The sequence below is a fragment of the Gobius niger genome (assembly GCF_951799975.1).
Source record: "Gobius niger genome assembly, chromosome: 4".
Lineage (NCBI taxonomy): Eukaryota > Metazoa > Chordata > Actinopteri > Gobiiformes > Gobiidae > Gobius > Gobius niger.
This window is the reverse complement of record NC_136855.1, coordinates 6039767-6059348: the sequence shown is the minus strand read 5'-3', so window position 1 is coordinate 6059348 and position 19582 is coordinate 6039767. Positions and strand designations below refer to the sequence as shown.

Genomic DNA, 19582 nt, shown 5'->3' with positions numbered 1-19582 from the left:
TGCCTCTGTCATTAAAGGAACAGGCCACCGTTTTCTTTCCCCATTCTGAGATATGTTCTTACCTGAGCTTAGACGAGTTGATGTGTACCTGTCTGGTCTTTGTGCATACCCTCAGTCACGCACAAAGACCAAAGATGTTGTTAGCATTTGGACTCTCCCAGCATATTCCTATAGCTCCAAACGGGGATAAAGCTGGAAGCTACCACGCTCTTTCACGGGCACAAAGACCAGAAAGGTACGCATCAACTCGTCTAAGCTCAGGTAAGAACAGATCTCAGAATGGAAAAACGGTGGCCTGTTCCTTTAACTTGTAACTTTTCTACATTAAATGCTACTTTTGCTACCATAATGCACTGCACCTTGGGTGGTTCGCTGATGTAAACAATAAAGTGTTGCGAGCTGTCATCGAAGAGACAAATATTAAATTACCAAATTATTTCCAATTCCATTAAACCAAAGCTTAAGAAAATCGGTAACTTTTTTTCTTTTGATTTTGAAAAGTCGATCGGGAACAAAGCTCTGGTTGACCTCGTGTGCAGAGCTTTGTAGTTTTGGATTAAGTTCCGTTTTTTTGATTGTTGGAGCAATTACGAGCACAGCAGAAGTTGTTTTTCATCATTGTTTGGCTGTAGCTTCACTTGCACCCAAAGGCCTCAAGGTCGTAGCTACCCCCTAAGGTGCAAAGCATTATGGGTCATGTGCAAATAGTGAATGCACCAAGTACTCAAAGTGGAAAGTACAAAGCTGTTTAAATAAGTGTTAAGACAAATACTTCACAAAAAATTCAAATCTTTGTCTGTACGGCAACACTACAGGGACAAACCATCTTCCTTGTGAGTCAGTGGCATTGACGGCAACATCTGCACAGCGCCACCTACTGTTCATACAGTGTGCATTATTAGGCTTTTCAAATGAAGCAACATGAACGAATGGACATTTGACTTTGGAGTGGAGTGGAACGTGTCATATTTATCTTTCAAATGTAGCGGAGTAAAAGTAATACGTTCTCAACAAAAACACAACTCAAGTACTACTTAAGTAAATTTACTTTGTGACTCATCACCTCTGTTGCCCTGATGAGATCACGTTTGTTGTCACGAGTAACCAGGACTTCAGCAGGGATTGGGGGGGACAGAAATGTTTTTGCAGGCGTCAATAAAAGTAGATAATGAGACAAGAACTGTGACTCAAATGTCCAGATATTTTTGTTGACTCATAAAAACAAAATCACAAAAGAAGGGACTGATACACAGTTTGAAAGAGCCTCATATCAAGTATTTTCGGGGCAGCAATGCCACATCGTATTGGTGACAGCGTAACAATATTCCTAGAGCGAGTAGGTGGAAGATGACTTGTAAATGTTCTCAATACATTTATTACTTTACCAGTATTGGCGCAATGCTCACAGCCAAGTTTAACTTATCATTAGTAATGTGGTGTCTCCCACTAAGTTTCTGATCCAGGACAACTCACAAATTTCCAAATCATCAATTTTTGTTTTCTTTAAGTTCAGAGGTCATTTATTTTTGTCAAACCAGTGTTTTAGACGATCAAGTTCTATGGTTACTTCCCATAAATCATTTACGTACAGCAAAAACAACTTCGGCCCAAGTATTGAGCCCTGATGTACTCCGCAGGTTTTATGTCTCAAAGTAGATTTGTACTCTCCGATCGAAACAAATTGCCGGTTATAACATTTTAACCACTTGATTGATTTCCTCTTTAACCGTTCTGTTCCAACTTGTGAAGTAAAATATGGTCTACTGCAGGGGTCGGCAACGTGAGGCCCGGGGGCCAAAACCGACCCTTTATCATAAAACCTCTGGCCCTCAAGAGGATTTAGAGGAATATTATTACACAAATCAGAGATTAAATGTCTGTTAAAGTGCTCTAGAAATGTGAAAAAATGAATTCAATTCCTTCAAAATTTCTTAGCAGAACACCCATTTAGGTGTATTCCACTGGCATTTGTAGAAAGTGGTGCTTTTATTTGGGCAAAGATTGGCAAAAAAATTGCTAATGAATGGTCCTCATTATTAATGCTGCATTAAATATAATGCATGCATATAATGCAGCATTAAATTATGCCAAAATGAAGGCCCTAAAAGTCATTAAAAAGCATCAAATCGGATTCAAACTGGCATTAACTCTAAATTTCTTCTAAAATATACTTCTACCTAAACGACAGAACTCAGTCAATGACGTTGCGCAACTATTTTTACTGCATACATTTGTCAGGAACACAAAAACTTTTCAGCTGCAGTTCTGACTGAAATTTGACACAATCTTTTCCTCCAAAGTTGGTGTCCAATTTACTTTAGAATATTAACATTGCTCCTCATTCACCTGATCGAATGTTTACAAATGTTACTAAATGAAATATGCCAAACCATTTTTGCATTTGTGGCATTACAAATATAGTATTAGGCTTTACATTTGACTTCAATGCAAGTGTTGTAGATCTGGACTCAACTAAAACTGAAGTATTGACTAAAACCAAAGGCCATTTTCGTTATGGGACAAAAACGGTTGTCAAACGGTTTGGTCAAGTTGTTCTCCATCCTCCTGACCAGATCCAGGACTTCACTGAACCGGGTCAAATCCACGTCTAAACCAGGCCAAACGTAGCGTGGGTGTCCTGTCAGACCTCATCATTTCATATTTGTTTGTATTCCACGGCCCTTCTGGTCTGGTCTGGTCTCTAACGCCTCTGTGGGATTAAACCACGGTCTCCGCGTGCTCAGGTGTGTGTGCCATTTTTACCTGGTTACCTCCGCCGAGCGCGAGGAGCTGCCACGACGTGCGTCAGTTCCCACGCGCTTTCTTCCTCCCTTTTCCTCGATTCGCTCTCCCCAAAAAAATAAATAAAAGAAACTCCTCTGGACTCGCACGATCCCCTCTGCGCGGAGGATTCCTCCTGTAAACAGTCCTTATTTAAAAACCTCCACGGGGGCGCACGCACTCTGCGACTTTTTCATGGGCCGTAAATCCACCCGAGGACGCGCCGATGACGCTCGGAGATCCCCGAAGTCCAGCGGTGATACTTCCCCGTTCGAACTCGCTTTTAGCTTTTAGTGGCTTTAAAGAAGTGACTTGTGTTCTTGAGGAGCAGCAGCAGCAGCTCTCGCGGACCACGTCTGTCCTCCCCTCCGCCGTGCGCGCTCCCGTGGGCCGCCTGTGCGCGCGCACGTGTGTAATCAGATGCTGCTCCGTCACAATCCACTCATCATCCTATTTACCCCGTTAACCCTTCAGGCCCCGGACGCACCGGAGGAGCGCGTTCAAACGACTTTACGCAAGTGATTTGGAAACATAAGGTCTGAAACAAAACCTACGAAGGGAAAGTAAAGTGAATAGGAATAATAATATCAACCTCTTAACCCCCGCCTGAACCGAGCGCATTTTCTCTAGTTCAGATTTACCCAAATCTAAAATGTTGCAGCCTATAGGCCAGTGTAACGCCTCCTTTGAATGCTAAGATCTACGAAACTCATTTAAACAGATTTATTTCCCTGCATTTTTGTCACTTTGCCACTTTTCTGTTGCATTTTTCCCCCCCTCAGTTTTGTCGCTATGACATCGATAGTTTTTTTCAAGTAGCTTTCAGATTTGGGTAAAGCCAAACAGGAGAAAATGCGCTCGGTTCTGGTGAGGGTTAAGAGGTTCAAATTATATTCCGCAAGCGATCTGGGAAAAATAAAGTGAAGTGAATAGGAATAGGAATAATAATATAAAAGTGATAACCCCCACCGAGCACAGTTTGGCTTTACCCAAATCTAAAAGCTTCTTGAACAAAGCAACAAAAACGAGCCACAATTCTTCCATTCTTCCTCCTCTTTCACCTTGTGTAACAAAGTCTATGGGCAATATGAAAAAGAAACAAATGTGAAAATACATCACAAGTTTCAAGAAATACAACAGATTATTTAAAGGTCCTTGTTTTTGGCTCACAAACTCAAACTCAATCGCAACTTCCCCAATTTATTGTAATTCCCCATTGATTCACAGGGCGGCAGTATCGTCATATAAAATAAACTCAAGGAGAATAAACAGCCGTATTCACTTTCTAATGAAAAACAGTGCAATTGTGTGACAAACAACGATGTACAGTCAATCAAGCATAAATATATTAGTGCAAAGACTCCTTTTTTCTCTCTTCAGTGTGTTATTAAAACATGACAAACAGCGCCCCCCTCAGGCAGAGAGTGCAAATACAATTCACATTCCTGGTACAGACGACACAGTTTGGAAACAAGATCAGTCTTATCTGGTTAAAAGACACGAGATTTTCAAGTATTTGTCTTTCACAATCACATCAGGGTCAGATTAAATCAACCTGGTCACAAAATACAGAGGAAATCAATACGTTAGTTGAATAATGGATAGAGTAAGGTTTAAATGTATGGATTTGGTTTGGTGATATATTAGTTACAAAGCTTTTTGGATCTTATTTAGCTTTTGAATAAGTACATAAACTTTCTCCTTGTTTTTTTCCAAAGCTTAATAAATCAGGCTGGGAATCGGATATTTCAAAAAATTCCCCAGGAAAAAAATCTTCCAAATGTAGTTGATTGGAGTCTGTAAAGTGTGGAGTCTTATGGAGCGACTAAAGTACAGATGTTGTTAAAGAGGGGAATGAAAACTAGGACGTTAGAGTGATAGTCTGTAAGTCTAAATGTTTTACTAATTGAATAGACTGTGACCTGGGGCCTGCAGTTTTACATATCAGAAGTAATATGAAACCATTGTATTTTTTCTAAAATCCCTGCCTGAGCAACTAATCCGAATCCCCGGGATATCACTTCCACCAATGAGACGAGCTTTTCTGTGCCTGTCAGGTCCAATCAGGAGGGGAGGGGGAGGGAGCTAGTTTGTGAACTTTTGAAAAGTTTTTTTCAAAACTCTCCTCATTTTGCAAATTTACAGACTATCACTTTAAGGGAGAAAACTAGCTAAACTATTTCAAATATCTTTCTCCCCCTGAAAATGACGACTTACGACCTCAGAGCATTCCAGGCGATGAAACCCGTGTGTAAACAAAACGGCTAATGCTAATACGATGCTAGCCTTATACGAACGTGATATGATTCAAAAACATGCGACAGCGTTATGTTGAAAGCACACCTTTGGTTTGCAAAATTAGCACGAACAGAATTTTCAAAGGTAAACGATCAAGCTCCTCCCAATAGTTCAAAGGCAAAGCTCGCCTCATTGGTCAACACGGGAGGATACTAGACTCTGATTAGCTGCTGAGAGCCAGGAAGGAGGGACTATACAAAAAATAATATACACTACCGCTCAAAGGTTTGGGGTCACTTAAAATGCCCCTACTTTTTAAACAAAAGCACTGATGTTTTTAACGAGGATAACATTAAATTAATCATAAATACAGTCTAGACATAGTTAAAGCTGTGAATGCTTATTGTAGCTGGATGATGGAATACATACATAGGTGTGCAGAGTGTTCTATTGGTACCATGTGTTAGCTAATCGTGTATTAGAAAACCCTTAGTCTAGCACTGCTGAAAACTGTTATGCTGATTAGAGAAGCTAGAGAACAATGATTTGGAAGATTTTATACAATTTGTAAAACATTTAGACTTCCAGAATATCACTTTAAAGATGCATTATGCAGCTTTTTATGTGAAAAAAGTTTATATTTGTGCATATTTGACCTTGTAGTGACCCAGCAGTTGTTTGAGTGGTCAGCATGGCGCATTTACTTTCCCTCACAGTGTTCTCTACAACGCTCCGGGATCAGTTGTTCTGTAGGTTTTCTGGTTATGTCTCAACAGTGAAAACCTTGCAAACAATTGATCCTAGAGACGACTGTTATGGAAAGTACAGGCGCCATGCTGACCACTCATACAGCCGGTGGGTCACTACAAGGTCAAATACGAGCAAACACAAACTTTTTTTCCCAGAAAAAGTTGCATAATGAACTTTTTAAAGCTAAAAATTGTGTAGGAAATGTGTAAATGCACTTTAGACACATACATTCAGAAAGCTGATAAAAGGGGAGTGTTTACAGTGGAGTTGGTCGTCATGTGTCTTCAGCCAACAACCCTCTGAAATTCTGTAACTCTTTGATGCTGGTGGAGATTCTGCAAAACAAAACAGACAATATTAAAAAAAAAGAATAGAACAAAAGTGAAATCATGAATTCTCACTCAAGAAAAGAATTGCAAATGAGTTGACAGACGCTAACATAATGTCTTATTGTGTCAATGCTGTAGTTTGTAAATCTCTCAAACACTGAAATGTGGGGGTGTCAGTACCGTCCGATGGCGTTGACGAGGGCGACCAGCTCCTGACGGTTGAGGGTGAGGCCGGAGGAGGAGGAGGGAGAGGAGGGAAGCTCAGAGAACAGGATCTTCAGCGCCGTGCCCAAACCCTGTGTCTGAGCAGCACAGAGAGGTTATGGAATAAAGAAGGCGGTAATATACTTGGACACAAGTTAAACAATATTATTATCGTGTAATTATGACACAAAAGTCCTGTTTGTGTGGCTGTTTTCAAAAGGGAGTTCTAGCCCAGAATTTTCTTGTTTTTTACATACTACACAATTGTTTTAATCTTTGATATTTAAAAAAAATATTTATTTATTTATTTTTAGGTTGTGTTAGCAGCACAGTGGTTTATTATTTCAGAAAACACAATACAGCAGAACCATGCGGTGCTACTAGCTAGCACAGGGGTGGGCAATTCATTTTCATCAGGGGCCACATAAGAAGCCTGAATTGACTTTATTGACTTCAACTTTATCCTAGTGTACATTACACTGAATTGTGTATTTTGAATATCTGATACTGGTATTTTGTAGGACTATTATTTTCTGAAAACATTTTGCCATGTCAAGCCAAGGACGTGCATGAGTGAGCATCGTTATTTAACTTATTAAACTTTGTACCCACATGAACTACTATCGCACTGAAAGCACCTCTGTGCTTCCTTCAAATGGAGTTTCTAGCAGGGGTCTCCAAGTACATTTCCCTGGGGGCCAAAACATACATGCGGAGTGTATTGCCGGGGTCCATTAACAAAAGTTCCTAAATAAAAATATGTTTTGATTGGGAAAATACTATTGAGAAAATTTTCTGACAGGACTGTAGCCAATGTGTTGTTTGTATCCTGATCTCTCATTATGTCAGTGCCCTCTGCTGGACACGTGTGGGATTCTTTCCTTTTATTTTTATTTAAGCAGCCCCCAAGTGGCTGAAGTGAGCATTTTGGTAAAAAAAAAAAAAAAATCATAACTCTGCAAAGGAATGGGGTAGAGACTTCCTTTTTTTTTTTTTGACATACTAAGGAATTTATGCCCTACAAGTCGTGGGCCAGATTCAATCATCTCGCGCCGTAATTTGCCCAGGTCTGAGCTAGCATCACATTAATCGACTTTGCTGCCTAAGCAAAGATGACAAACTTTGAGAAAGCTTCTGAATTAAGCATGTTTAAATAAATAAATTATACAAAGGGTACAATTCAATTTAAATTACTTCAAAATATCATTTTCAATTAAAGGCCATTTGTCCATAAGCAGGTCAGTTTCATTTGCAATCTTGCTGCTATTTGCGCTACATGATACACTTCTTTCACTAGGTGAGGCTCGAGGCTTGAGCCCAGAGACCGTAATCATAGATCGGGCCGATATTCAGGTATTTTCGATATCGGCCGATATCTCCGTAACTGAAAGTGATAGAAACGTCCCGTTTTGTGCACTGGAAAGGGCTCAGTTTGGACTTTAGAATGAGGCCTCCCTCAGCTTCCTATTTTTTCTGTTGTAGACCTTTGTGCATAATTTCGGAACCATAAGAGATAGAGACTGTTTTTTGTAATCTACTGATTTTTGTCTTTCAAACAAGCTCCATCTGAAGTACCTACTGAACATGAATATACAGCGCCCCCTGCTGTCACAGTTCAACACTGACATGTTTAGAAGCTTCATACACATGATTGTAGACGGGACATTTAAAAAAATATTATCCTAAAACTTCAGTGGTGGATACCGGCATTGGCCAATCAAAATCACCCCAAAAAATCAGCATCGGCCTCAGAAAAACCCACATCGGTCGACCTCTATTAGATATATTTTTATGATTTACAATTTTGATATAATAATAAATGTATGTATTTGATTTTCCCCGCACTTTCCCGACCTGATCAAGTGAGGCTTTTTGCACGTGGAGAAACAAGTGTGGCTTGTGTAGAAGAAACACACCACAGGAAAACCAGGCGACGTCTTACCTGCAGCTTCCCCCACAGACGACACTTGAAACACTCCACGCAGTCCATGATCCGCGAGATGTTCCTGAACGCCAGACGGACGTCCTCCTGAAAACGACGTCCCGGAGCATTTTTAGAGAGGACTAAAATATGAACCACTGTAGAAACCATAGAGTGCCGACCCCTATAGCAGGTCACATGTTAAAACACTCTCACCTTGAGTTTTGCCGCCTCCATCTCGTCTCCGGCGAACAGCGAAGTCTCATTGAAATGCAGCGGGAACGACCTGGAAACATGTGTAGTGAGTTACAACAGGTCTGTTTCAATTCAAATTAATGTATTCAACTGCATTTTCTGCTAGTTTTTAACTTCCTCCTCTGTCGCCCTCTGGTGGTGGCAGATATTACTGCGCCTCAGCTGCCCTGGGGCTGATTGAAGGAAGCGTGGCTATGACTCAGCGAGGAGGAGCCATTCAACTAAATCACAGAGTCCTGCACAGTTTCATACAGGTACAATCGAGCGCAGTGACCCAGCAACATGGGATTCACTCCCTGTCTTCTACCACAGGGGGAGACACTGAGGCATTTCATTTTCAGAGTCAAGAATGAGAGTCACCGCAATACAGAGTACAATACATTGACTTAAAGGTGCATATGCAACTTTTAATGCCAAAAAGTTGTTATCTGTGTATTTGACCTTGTAGCTACCCAGTGGCTGTATGAGTGGTCAGCATGGCGCCTTTACATGCCATCACAGTGGTCTCTAGGATGCTCCAGGATCAAAGGTTTTGACCGCTGACGGAGCGCCTCACCAGAAAACCTACATATCTATTGATCCTGGAGTTTATTCCCCTCCACCATCAGAATCATGAAAAAAAAAGACCCAACAACTATGTATGGGACTCATGAACATTATAACCTGTTCGTTCATTTGCACTGCTCTATGTCACTGTGTGGTCTGTCCACACTCACATCTGCTGCTAACACATCTGTAAATCCATTCAGGCTGTTGTTTTTTTTATATCACATTTTGCTTTAATCGACTTTATGCATGCTTCCTCCTCTTGCAATTCAAGTATTTGTCCAAATGTCCAAACATGTAAACAATATAAAACAATGTTAACAAGTTCTTGGAAGAATTCTTCACTAACCAAAAAACTATTAAAAATAAGAGTGAGTTCTGTACATCTTACAGATTTTGTGCCAGAAAATTGAGCCTGCCAACCCTGTCAGGTTTCAGAGATGCCCTGTGGCAGGGTACAATGTTTCCACTGTGGGGGGCAGTGTTTACCTGCCTTCAAGTAACCCAGAGGGAGAAGAAGACGCGCAAGAGCATGCAGATGAAAACAAATGGTAAAACAGAGAGGAGCAGAGGCGGCGCTTACTGGGAAGATAGACCGGTGGTGCTGCCGTTATCCAGCAGGAGGGCTGGGAACCGTTAAACGGTACCTGCTGGGTACTGACCCAAAAGCTCCGGTAGGGGGTGGCATCAAAAAAACTTTTTTTTCTGTGCCAATTTTCGGCACTTTTTCTCTCCAGACGTCAAGAAATGATCCACAGTGAGTTTAAAAAAAGCCTGAACTCATGAGCAGCTTCAGCACAAATGCAGATGTTTTCTTAAAGCGAAGCAAAGCTAGAACTTACTAACACTTGATGGCACAGATGGCAGAGCCAGGACTAAACCGGAAAAAGGTTAAAAACCAGGACTAAACCAGGACTGAATAAGAAACTATAGCTCTTAGAGAAGGAGAAAAGCAGTGACAACAAGAGACACTTCAGCTTTTTACCTTTTAGCGAAAGCTCCGCAGAGCCTGAAGTTATTGCTGTTGTTACTAAACTCCAGCTGCACCGGAGGAGGAGATGAAAGATTGTTTGTGGATCAAAGCTCACTCTGCCTTAGCCATATTTCGAACAGTTTTGGTAAATTATTAGTGACAGAGTGCGCGCTCCCACTATGTAACAGATATTGACGTGAGGAGCTTTCACTTTGTGGAACAGCTCAGTGAGTTTAGAAAAGTTTAGTTGAAAGAAAACGGTGCCTGATGTGGATCTGGTCTGTCTCACCAGCTCAGGAGGTAATAATGTCCTTTCTCTCTTTTATCACTGCTTAAGTGGGAATTCTGTAACAGGTGACGCTGCTGCGGCCTGTGTTCTTTCTGTTGTGCTGTTTTAGGATTTTCTCCCTTAAGGATACTTTTTATGCACATTATTTAATTCAATTAAAATAACATAGGTATTGAAAAAAGAACCGTTCAGGCACCGGTGCCGAAAAGCAGGTATCTTTAAAGTAGTGGTAAAAAACGGTACCCAGCCCTATCCATGACGAGCACCCAAAATGCAAGCACTCAGGAGCCGGCGTGTGGAGGTAACATGTTGACACAGAGGTTTTCACACATGTTGTTGGAGCTGTGTGGGCCGGCGCGAGTTTGCTCTAATTTCAACTGTATTTACTGAGGAGAAGTGCAGGTAAATCAGCACATGAGACAAAGGCTTTAATGCGCACCAGGCAGGAGATAGGAGCACGACCTTGATAAAATAAAGTTCATACAATTTGCCTCATCATAGTAGCAGGCTAATCCAAACACCCTGTTCTGTAGGGCGCATCCACGAAAAGTAAGTCTTCTGCTAATTTACGCGAGGGATGGCTGTGGGAAGTGACACATGTATATCATTATCAACGATATTGTCTGTCACACGATCCTCGATCGATTTAACAATAAATTCAATATATCGTACAGCCCTAGTCAAAATCTGCCCGACGTTTATTGTTGTGACCACTAGTGATGGACACTGTAGCCTCACATCAGTGTGTTCCTCCTTCTGTCTCTGACCATATGTTTTTGTGTCGTGTGTTGAGCTGATGTTGAATGTTCTGCTGAGCAGGAACCTGCTGATAATCAGTTTGCACTGAGCCAGGCCCGATTTTGTTTGAAATCTTCTCTGCTTAATAAATAAAATGAAGTGAACCATGCGTTTCTATGATTGGTTGATCCTCCTGTCAGTCACGGCCATCAGAACTCCCGGAGAAAACACCGAGTCCCTGACTGCACACGATTCCTCACGCAAGGCCACTCTGAGAAAAGTCTATAAACCCATGTACTACCCTACCCCCAGTGGCCCGGCTGGGGTACTGACCGTGCGGTGTGTAGTAGGTCCAGCAGTCGCTCCTTGTTCCTGCGGTCCTCTTGGGGCTGGCCCGTGAACAGCCTGAAGGACCCCTCTTTAACGACAGGCAGAGCTTTGACCAGTGCTCGCAGCTCAATCAGGAACAGGAAGTACAGGTTCCTCAGGCGCTTAGGCCCCTCCCCCTGCGTCAGCTCCGAGTCGAACCTCGAGCGAAACTCCGCCACGTTCGGACCCCAGCGCTGCTCGAACCACTCATCTGCAACGAGACCAGGAGGTCACAGGAGGTCACAGGAGGAGACAGGAGGTCACAGGAGGTCACAGGAGGAGACAGGAGGTCACAGGAGGTCACAGGAGGAGACAGGAGGTCACAGGAGGTCACAGGAGGAGACAGGAGGTCACAGGAGGTCACAGGAGGAGACAGGAGGTCACAGGAGGAGACAGGAGGTCACAGGAGGAGACAGGAGGTCACAGGAGGAGACAGGAGGTCACAGGAGGTCACAGGAGGAGACAGGAGGTCACAGGAGGAGACAGGTCACAGGAGGAGACAGGAGGTCACAGGAGGTCACAGGAGGAGACAGGAGGTCACAGGAGGTCACAGGAGGAGACAGGAGGTCACAGGAGGAGACAGGAGGTCACAGGAGGTCACAGGAGGAGACAGGAGGTCACAGGAGGTCACAGGAGGAGACAGACAGCCACGGAGGGAGACCTGCTCTTAACGTGTTTTTGTCACATTGTCCAATTTTTGATGACTTCACCAAACTAACTTTAATTTGTACAGCATTATGTAAGGATTTAAAAAGGAGGAGCCGTGCATTAGACAGATATAATGCACGACGCGGAGTCAACAACACTCCACTCCGCTGGGGCGTTGTGGTGTTCCTCTGCGAAGTGCATATTCCTTCATATTTTCACCACCAGTAGTAACTAAACTTTTCTGATACCATTCTGGTGTTGTTTAACGGTTTACTGGTTTAACGGTACCCAGCCCTGGAGATGCACTGAGCTCCAATTCTTTTGCTTCTCACCAATACTGGCAGTTTGAGTATCTACCGATACCCAATACCAACTGATACCACACAGTACTACTTTGTTATAAGTGGTGCACTGTGAGTGGGAGTATCGAAGTTTTGTAATACAGGTGTTCCACTACGATATGCTAATCACAACACGTATTGCGATATTCATTTCAAAATGGGGGGGGGGGCGTACCGCTGAGCAGGTATCTGGCACTCAGGTGGATGTTGATGGAGGCGTGGAGTCCAGAGATGAGTCGATAGAACGCTCTCTTCTCCACACACTGTCCTAAAAAACATGCACACATATATATGGTTTTATTTTAACAAAGATTTGCTCACAGCGGATTTTGTACTTTGTCATTGAAACTAAGGGAGGGAAAAAACTAGACAAAAAATTGACCACTGCCCCCAAAAAAAGAATAATAAATAAATCGATGTTTCACTCACCTTCCAGCCAGGTGTAAAAAGCCCTTGCTGCAAAACAAAAGCGCGCGTTAATGTTACACAGTGGTGTTTATGATCAGCAGAAGTGATTTACACGGCCTCAGACAGCCCTCACCCTCACTGCGGCCGCTGCTGTAGAACGGATTCAAAGGTCTTTTCACAGTGAAAGGTCTGCGGGAGAGGAGAATCATCAGAAATATATGCTAAAGCCGGATCAAAGAATCAAATCTTGCTCTGCTTCCAGATCTGTGAATGCAACTGGACCATAGAGACAAACAAAACCAGAAAGTAGCCGCGGGTGTGAGATCACGTGATCGTCCATATCATACCAAATGACATGAACAGTGACCGATATCGGGGCGGTTTTTGGTGTCTAGCTGCGAAAAAAAGAAGAAGCAGCTATACAAGTAAACGCAATCATGCCATACCTGTCAGCGCCAGTTTAACCCGATTATCGATATCTGGGTTGGGATCTATAGCATTATCGTTTAGTGGATCGTTCAGTGGATTTGCTAGGCTAGTGCATGTCTACGGTAACTAGTAGCCTGCATTAAAAACCTCTTCAAAATCATGGGCTTGTCCTCCAAACGTTGCCATATCTGATTTGTAGAAAGCTCCTTTGTGAATTCCACGTGTACTAATGCGTAAACAAACTACTGTAGATCTGGTAACTGCGCAGATCACTCCGCCGCTGCGTAGCTACAACCAGGAAGCTACTCAAATAAAAGTTACCGTAAATGCTCTAATATAGGCCGGGGCCTTTAAGGGCATCTAGGACCAGGCCTTTATTGGAACCACCAATTAGAGACAGGCCTTTATTTCTATTTGGGCAAAACGGACTACTAGGAAAATGAAGAAAAATGAGATTTGTGTCCATTTGGACCTAAATTATTAGGTTCATTTATTAATTAACATTTCAAACCCTCTCCCAGCGGCTGGAACATTGACGCCTTTTATTTTGTCGGGACAACAGGAAGTGTTTCGTTGCTGTTAGTGGAACATTGACATGAATGTCACTGCAGGTTTCTGTTTCGTTTATACCGCGGACTTGGATTATTTGTTGTTATCTTGTGTAAAAGGCGAGTTTAGACGGAGCGTATGTGTTCTTGATCGATCATGAGACTGACCCGAGAGAAGACGAGACGCTCGCGCTGATCGGAGGAGTTATTTTGAGGCGTGGGACTGACCTGCACACGGAGCAGCTGGACGTGCTTTGAAGATGCGATGGTGACTTTATTAAAACCCTGGAGGGTCACACAACATGTGTTGCTTGCCCTGTTTCCAAATATAGTCACAGGAGGTTTGAAAAGTGGCTAAATCTGTGTCAAAGTTACGCTTGGATCAGCTCCTCCGCAGCGTTCCCGTTTGTTTACTTCCTGTACGCGAGTTATTCATTTACACCAGTATGAGACAAATTCCTAACATGGGAAATATTTCTACCGCTATAGTTTCTAATAAAAGCCCCGGCCTGTTTTAGAGACCGGCTTTAATTTGCCTCCGCCAGCCGCGAACCCGGCCACTGTTAGAGACCCGGCCGCTAATGGAATACAGGCCAGTATTAGAGAATTTACGGTATTTTAAATGCAAATTGTTAATACTTCAAAAATTATTCAGTCAACACAGACATTTATATGGGTAGTCTGGTGTTAAAAGTTATTCGCCTCAGGCGCACTGTGCTTGGGTCAGGCTGTTTTTAATGCAGGCTACTAGTTACCATAGACATGCACTAGCCTAGCGACTTTTCAAAATCAATAGATAAAAAGGTACAGATTTTCTTAAGCTAGATTTTTTTTTTAATGGTATTTGGAAGATTAATATTAGTCTCTTCGATGACAGCTTGCGACGCCATGTTGTTTACAGCAGTGAACCCCCCACGGCACAATGCATTCTGGTATTGCGCAAGTAGCGAATGAAACAATGTTGCAACTTTGGTCCCCTATCACACTGGGTTCACGCAACTATCAAGTGTGAGTGCGACCTAAAACTCAAAGCATTCAGTATTTGGTCCACGGCCCGACTGAAGTATTTACTTGAAGCAGTTCTCCTCGTAGATGCTGGTCCAGATCTTCCAGGCCTCTGGTCCTTTGTAGCCGGTGAAACGCTCCGGGTTCAGCAGCAGGTCCACGTACTGCGAGTCTGGACACCACTCATCTGAGGAGACCGGGAGGAACAGAGGAGGACATGGGGTCAATAAGCAAGTCAGTGTCAAAACAGTGACATTTAGGACATATAGAAGCATTAATTTATGGTATTAATGGCAAAAAGAGTGATGAACGCAAGGATTTTTGTTTGTGTCTGATTGTGTTTAAACGACTCGTCTATTCTCTCAAAGACCTACTGGGAGTCAGAGGTACATTAACCAATAATCATAATCAAAATAGGTTTTGTGTTTCCCATGCACGGAACTTCTGGGGAGATCGTGCAGACAGGACAGCGAGGGTAACCACAGTCCGTGAAAAACCTGCTTAAAATGATAAAAGAAGAAAACAATTCTGCAGTTGATTACCGTCCAGGAGGCAGAAGCGCTGGGCCTCGTCGTCGTGTTTGGTCCAGTTCTTCAGGGCCTCCCTCGTCTCGTCGCTGGAGAACAGAAAACACAAACAGGTGCTTTGATGGGCAAATATCGAATTTACAAAGCTATATTTCATTGTCTGAACACTGGAGGCAGACACTGACCTCAGAGACACGTCCACCGCGCCGAGTGCCTCCGATTTCTCACATTTGTCCAGCTCGCTGTTGGCTTCGGCCGAATACTGCACACACAGCACATTTCAAACAAGGACCACATTTGAAGAGTACATATCAACATGACAGAATTTCAGCGTCACCTTGTTATGGGCCTCGGTTCTGATCCCCTCCGGCACTTCATCCTGCAGCAGACAAGTCATGTTATACTTTCAAACACATGATTCAACTCAAGCTAAATTAGGACTTAAGGATCTTACGGGAGCGCAGGGCTTCACAGCGCAGTCCCTGAGGCCGCAGTGGCTGCCCGAGGTCCAGAACGGACACGGCTTGTTCAGATTCACCTTCAGAACAACAGGCATGGATACAAACTTAATGAGCAAATTCTTGTCAATACACGCGTATTTAAAGCACTTTGAGGAAACTGCTCAGGCTCCGAATATTGTGATGAAACACGATTAATCTGCATCAAACTGATTTTCATTACGTTTCAGCAATAAATGACTTGGGCGGCACGGTGGCACAGCGGTTAGCCGGACAGGGCCTTTACGTGGAGCTCCCCATGTCTGTGTAGGTTTCCCCACCACTAAAAACATGTACAACAGGCCAAAATAAGTATGAGTGTGTTCGCCTGTAGGCCTGTCACAATAAATAAAAAAAATGTATGGACAATAAATATCTCGATAAATGATAAAATCGGAAATATTTCAGCTACATTATTCAGGTGAAATCTCACTTCTGTGTTAAATTCAACCTTGTTAGAAATAAATGTTTTGTTTTGTTACACATAGTGGAGTGAAGCTGTTTTGTTGTTTGCCTGTTTGTCAAACCACTGCAGCATTTCTCTGGCTTTTGAACAAGGCAGTGTTGACTTGTTGGTGCAAATGAACATTGGACAATATAAAAAAATCAATCCACTAAACGTCAGATTTTAGCGGCCAACATTTTTCCCTTGTTCTTGGACCTCGCGCTCAGTCAATACAATTTAAGTGCTGATCCTTGGCTAAAAGAGGCAAAAGTGGTGAGTGAATGACTTGGATACATGTGGGGATGCGGCCGTGTGTGTGTTCAATCATGGAGACGCTCCGCTCACTCAGTGCTGTGATAGAGTTCATTCTTCTCTATTTAAGCACACCAGCACAAGCATTTATCACACATTTACCGTCACTAAAAGTGTTCTGGTCTTTCATTGGACTTTATCACGACAGGCCTATTTGCCTGTGTGAGTTAGTGGTTGGTGGTCAGAGTGGCTGATGGCGCAGGATTAGCCTGGAGGTAGTGTGCTCCAGGCAGCTGTGGCTTACAGCTAGGGCTGCAATGATTATTTGGGTAATCGATGAATCCGCTGATAATTTTTTACAATTCATCGCTTAATTAATTGCTTTACTGCAAACAGTACCACATAAAAGCTAAAGTGGATTTTATCGGGGCCGGGGCTGAGGACGTTTATTTCCAAACTGGTTTGAACTATAGAACAGTGGAGCTCATTCTGCTTTCTGATTGGATAATTGTCCTGAGACACAGATATTTATGACATTTACAATAAAACACTCAACAGACCCTCACTTTGAGAACAAAGGTTTTTTTTTACTATTCAAAACATACTGAGTTTTCATGTCATTTTTTCTCTTGTCGAGTCTGTGGAAATGATTAATCGATTACTAAAATACGTTCCATTATGACTGTGACTGTTTGGAAAGTACCGGCCGACAAAAGACTAAGAGTGATGCGTGGTTTATTTAATGGCTGAACTTTGGTGAATAGATCGAGTAAACCTTTGTCTATTCACCAAAGTTCAGCCAGAGGTGGGATAAAGAGAGAGAGAGTGTTTTGTTAACCGTTTCAAAAATTGAATAAATTTCGATTAATCGATTAGTTATTCAGTTATTCGCCATCAGCCACTCTCTACTTACCATAGAGTATGGCGTGAATAAATAATGACTTCAGTGCTTTGAGCAACAGGTAACAGAGGCTTCTAAAGCCATTGTTAATTAATTAAATTAAATCGAAACAGAAACTCTGATCATTGGTCCTGATAAAAAGATCCCCGTGATCAAATGGTAAATGGACTCAACTTATATTGTGCTTTTCTACCTTCATAAGGCCTAAAGTGCTTTACAGCAAGGCACCAGTCACCCATTCACTCTTTCATTCATACACCAGTGTAGGCACAACCTCCCGATCATGCACTAACTGTGCCACTGTCGTCCCACATGCCCTTGGTGCTCTGGGTTCGGTTGTTTGATCAGTCTGAGTCTTTGGAGGGTCACTCTCGACAGTTGACCAAAAAGTGTTCTTATCCCCTGAGAAATATCTCTAAAGTGAGGAAAATGAAATGAGTCTGAAATGATCATCCACGCCTCTGTCAGTCTGCCCCGGGGCGGAGTGTTACCTTGTAGAAGCGGAAGTAGTCGGTCTGCAGCAGGGTCTTGAGTTTGGGGAACAGCAGCTCGTTGTTGAAGCGATCGATGGACTCTACGTCACAGTGGCAGTCGTCCAGCTCGCCTGAAACCTGTGGACGAACCAGGAAACATGAATATACACTTCATTCATAAACCTCCTGTTTCCTGCAGATCTAAACTCAGCATCTTCACTGTTTATGCTGAGACATTTATTATGTATTTCAATTTTGCAAAGCTAGATTTCCATTCTGGAAACTATATTTTCCTTCTTTCTTGGTGTGTGAGGTGTGTCTGGGCTTCTGATGGCTCAGGCTCCTCTGTTGTTCTAGCTAAGCCCGTCACGATTACAGGATTTGAAGTTCGATATATTGAGCCACGTAAGTAATGCGATCAATGATCTTACTGAAGGCCTTTGAACAGCATTGAAACTAACTCTACAGTTTAACATCACAGCAGGGCTTTGTTAGAAAAGTACTAAATCAGAAAATATCCCACTAAAACATGAAATACAACTCACTTAAAGCAACAGATAAAGCATTGTTATATTTTAAAGTATATTGAAAATATATAGAGCTCAAAAATGTATTGTTTGTATGTCATTAATGGGAAGTGGATATAGTCATTATCATTAACAGCCTTAGATCTAACCTTTGTATAACTATGAATAATAGATTATACAAGTGTAGCTTTAATGTGTACAGAGTCCTTCTTTTGGCACTAAATACCACTTAAGGTCTTAACCCCCACCTTAACTTGGTGCATTTTCTGCAGTTTAGCTTTACCCAAATCTAAAAGGTCACAGCCTATATGCCAGTGTAACGCCTCATTTAACTACAAAACAAACTGTTGCTATTTTGACGCTTTTTTTCAAGACGTTTTTTAGATTTGGGCAAAGCTAAACTGGAGAAGATGCACTCGGTTAAGGCGGGGGTTAAGAGGTTAACTATAAAAAACACCTCACTTTAGCAGGTGTCCGCAGCTGCACGTTCTGTAAACTGGAGAAACTGAACTTTAAGACCAAATAGCCGAGTTTAAAGCCAAGTTTTTCACCTTACTTTTGATTTTATCGTTTTATTTTTACTGTGTACATAGACAGAGAGCCTTACGTGACCCGCTCCTCGTGCCACCCACCTGACAGAAGCACCTGGCGCTCGCGCGGCACACCTGGAGGAGGAGGAGGAGGAAGATCACCGCTGGATTCATGATGAAGAACAAAAACCCAAAAGAAAGAATTGAAAATGCTCTCCCAGACCCAGGGATCCGGCTTCCCTCTCTGAGCGAGCAGCGGCTGGAGAGAGAGAGAGAGTGTGAGAGAGCGGGTCAGTTCCGTGTTTACCTACGTGAGGGACGTGACCGCGGACGTGACAGTGTTACGGGGAGTTTTGCTGTCTGTTCAAAATCTGGCCACACGCGGAGATATTAACACTTTTATCTGACCCGTAGGACTTTGTGCTCACGGGCTAGTCCAAACATTCTCTTCCAATAACGGAATTGTTTTATTAAAACAAATAAATACATTCAAAAATAGAGCTAAACAGTCCCACTTTATTGATTAACCCCTTAACTCCCACCTGAACCGAGCATATTTTCTCCAATTTGGCTTTACTCCAATCCAAAAGCTTCTGGAAAAAAGTTGTGAAAATAGCAACAGACAAAAAATTACACAAAACATTACACAAAAAATGAC

At 42.6% G+C, this 19582-nt stretch overlaps 2 protein-coding genes across 3 annotated transcripts in view; both read right to left on the bottom strand.

Moving 5' to 3' along the window:
- pacsin3 (protein kinase C and casein kinase substrate in neurons 3) overlaps positions 1-3142 on the bottom strand; it is a 45508-nt gene extending 42366 nt beyond the window's left edge. For both annotated transcript variants that reach the window (XM_079554914.1, XM_079554915.1), the window contains exon 1: positions 2764-3142. The gene's annotated coding sequence lies outside the window, so the exon portion shown is untranslated. The remainder of the gene's footprint in view (positions 1-2763) is intronic.
- A 2821-nt stretch (positions 3143-5963) lies between these two features.
- On the bottom strand, positions 5964-19191 carry ero1a (endoplasmic reticulum oxidoreductase 1 alpha). The gene is made up of 15 exons (XM_079554947.1): positions 19027-19191; positions 17886-18005; positions 15754-15837; positions 15637-15678; positions 15485-15561; positions 15315-15388; positions 14839-14959; positions 12924-12979; positions 12812-12838; positions 12558-12650; positions 11358-11604; positions 8440-8509; positions 8245-8331; positions 6279-6400; positions 5964-6104 (listed from the first exon to the last, which is right to left on the bottom strand). Exons 1-15 carry the CDS (start codon positions 19096-19098, stop codon positions 6044-6046), a joined length of 1353 nt encoding a protein of 450 aa, XP_079411073.1. The 5' UTR covers positions 19099-19191; the 3' UTR covers positions 5964-6043.
- Positions 19192-19582: the final 391 nt, after the last annotated feature.

What these genes read in the sequence shown, in the direction of transcription:
- ero1a (XM_079554947.1), bottom strand. Translation starts at nt 19,098, where the DNA reads ATGAATCCAGCGGTGATCTTCCTCCTCCTCCTCCTCCAGGTGTGCCGC. An exon ending in GAACCGAGGCCCATAACAAG is followed by an intron (nt 15,562 to 15,636) that starts GTGACGCTGAAA and finishes CTGTGTGTGCAG; the next exon opens with TATTCGGCCGAAGCCAACAG. An exon ending in GTCTGTGGGGGAAGCTGCAG is followed by an intron (nt 6,401 to 8,244) that starts GTAAGACGTCGC and finishes TGTGCTGCTCAG; the next exon opens with ACACAGGGTTTGGGCACGGC.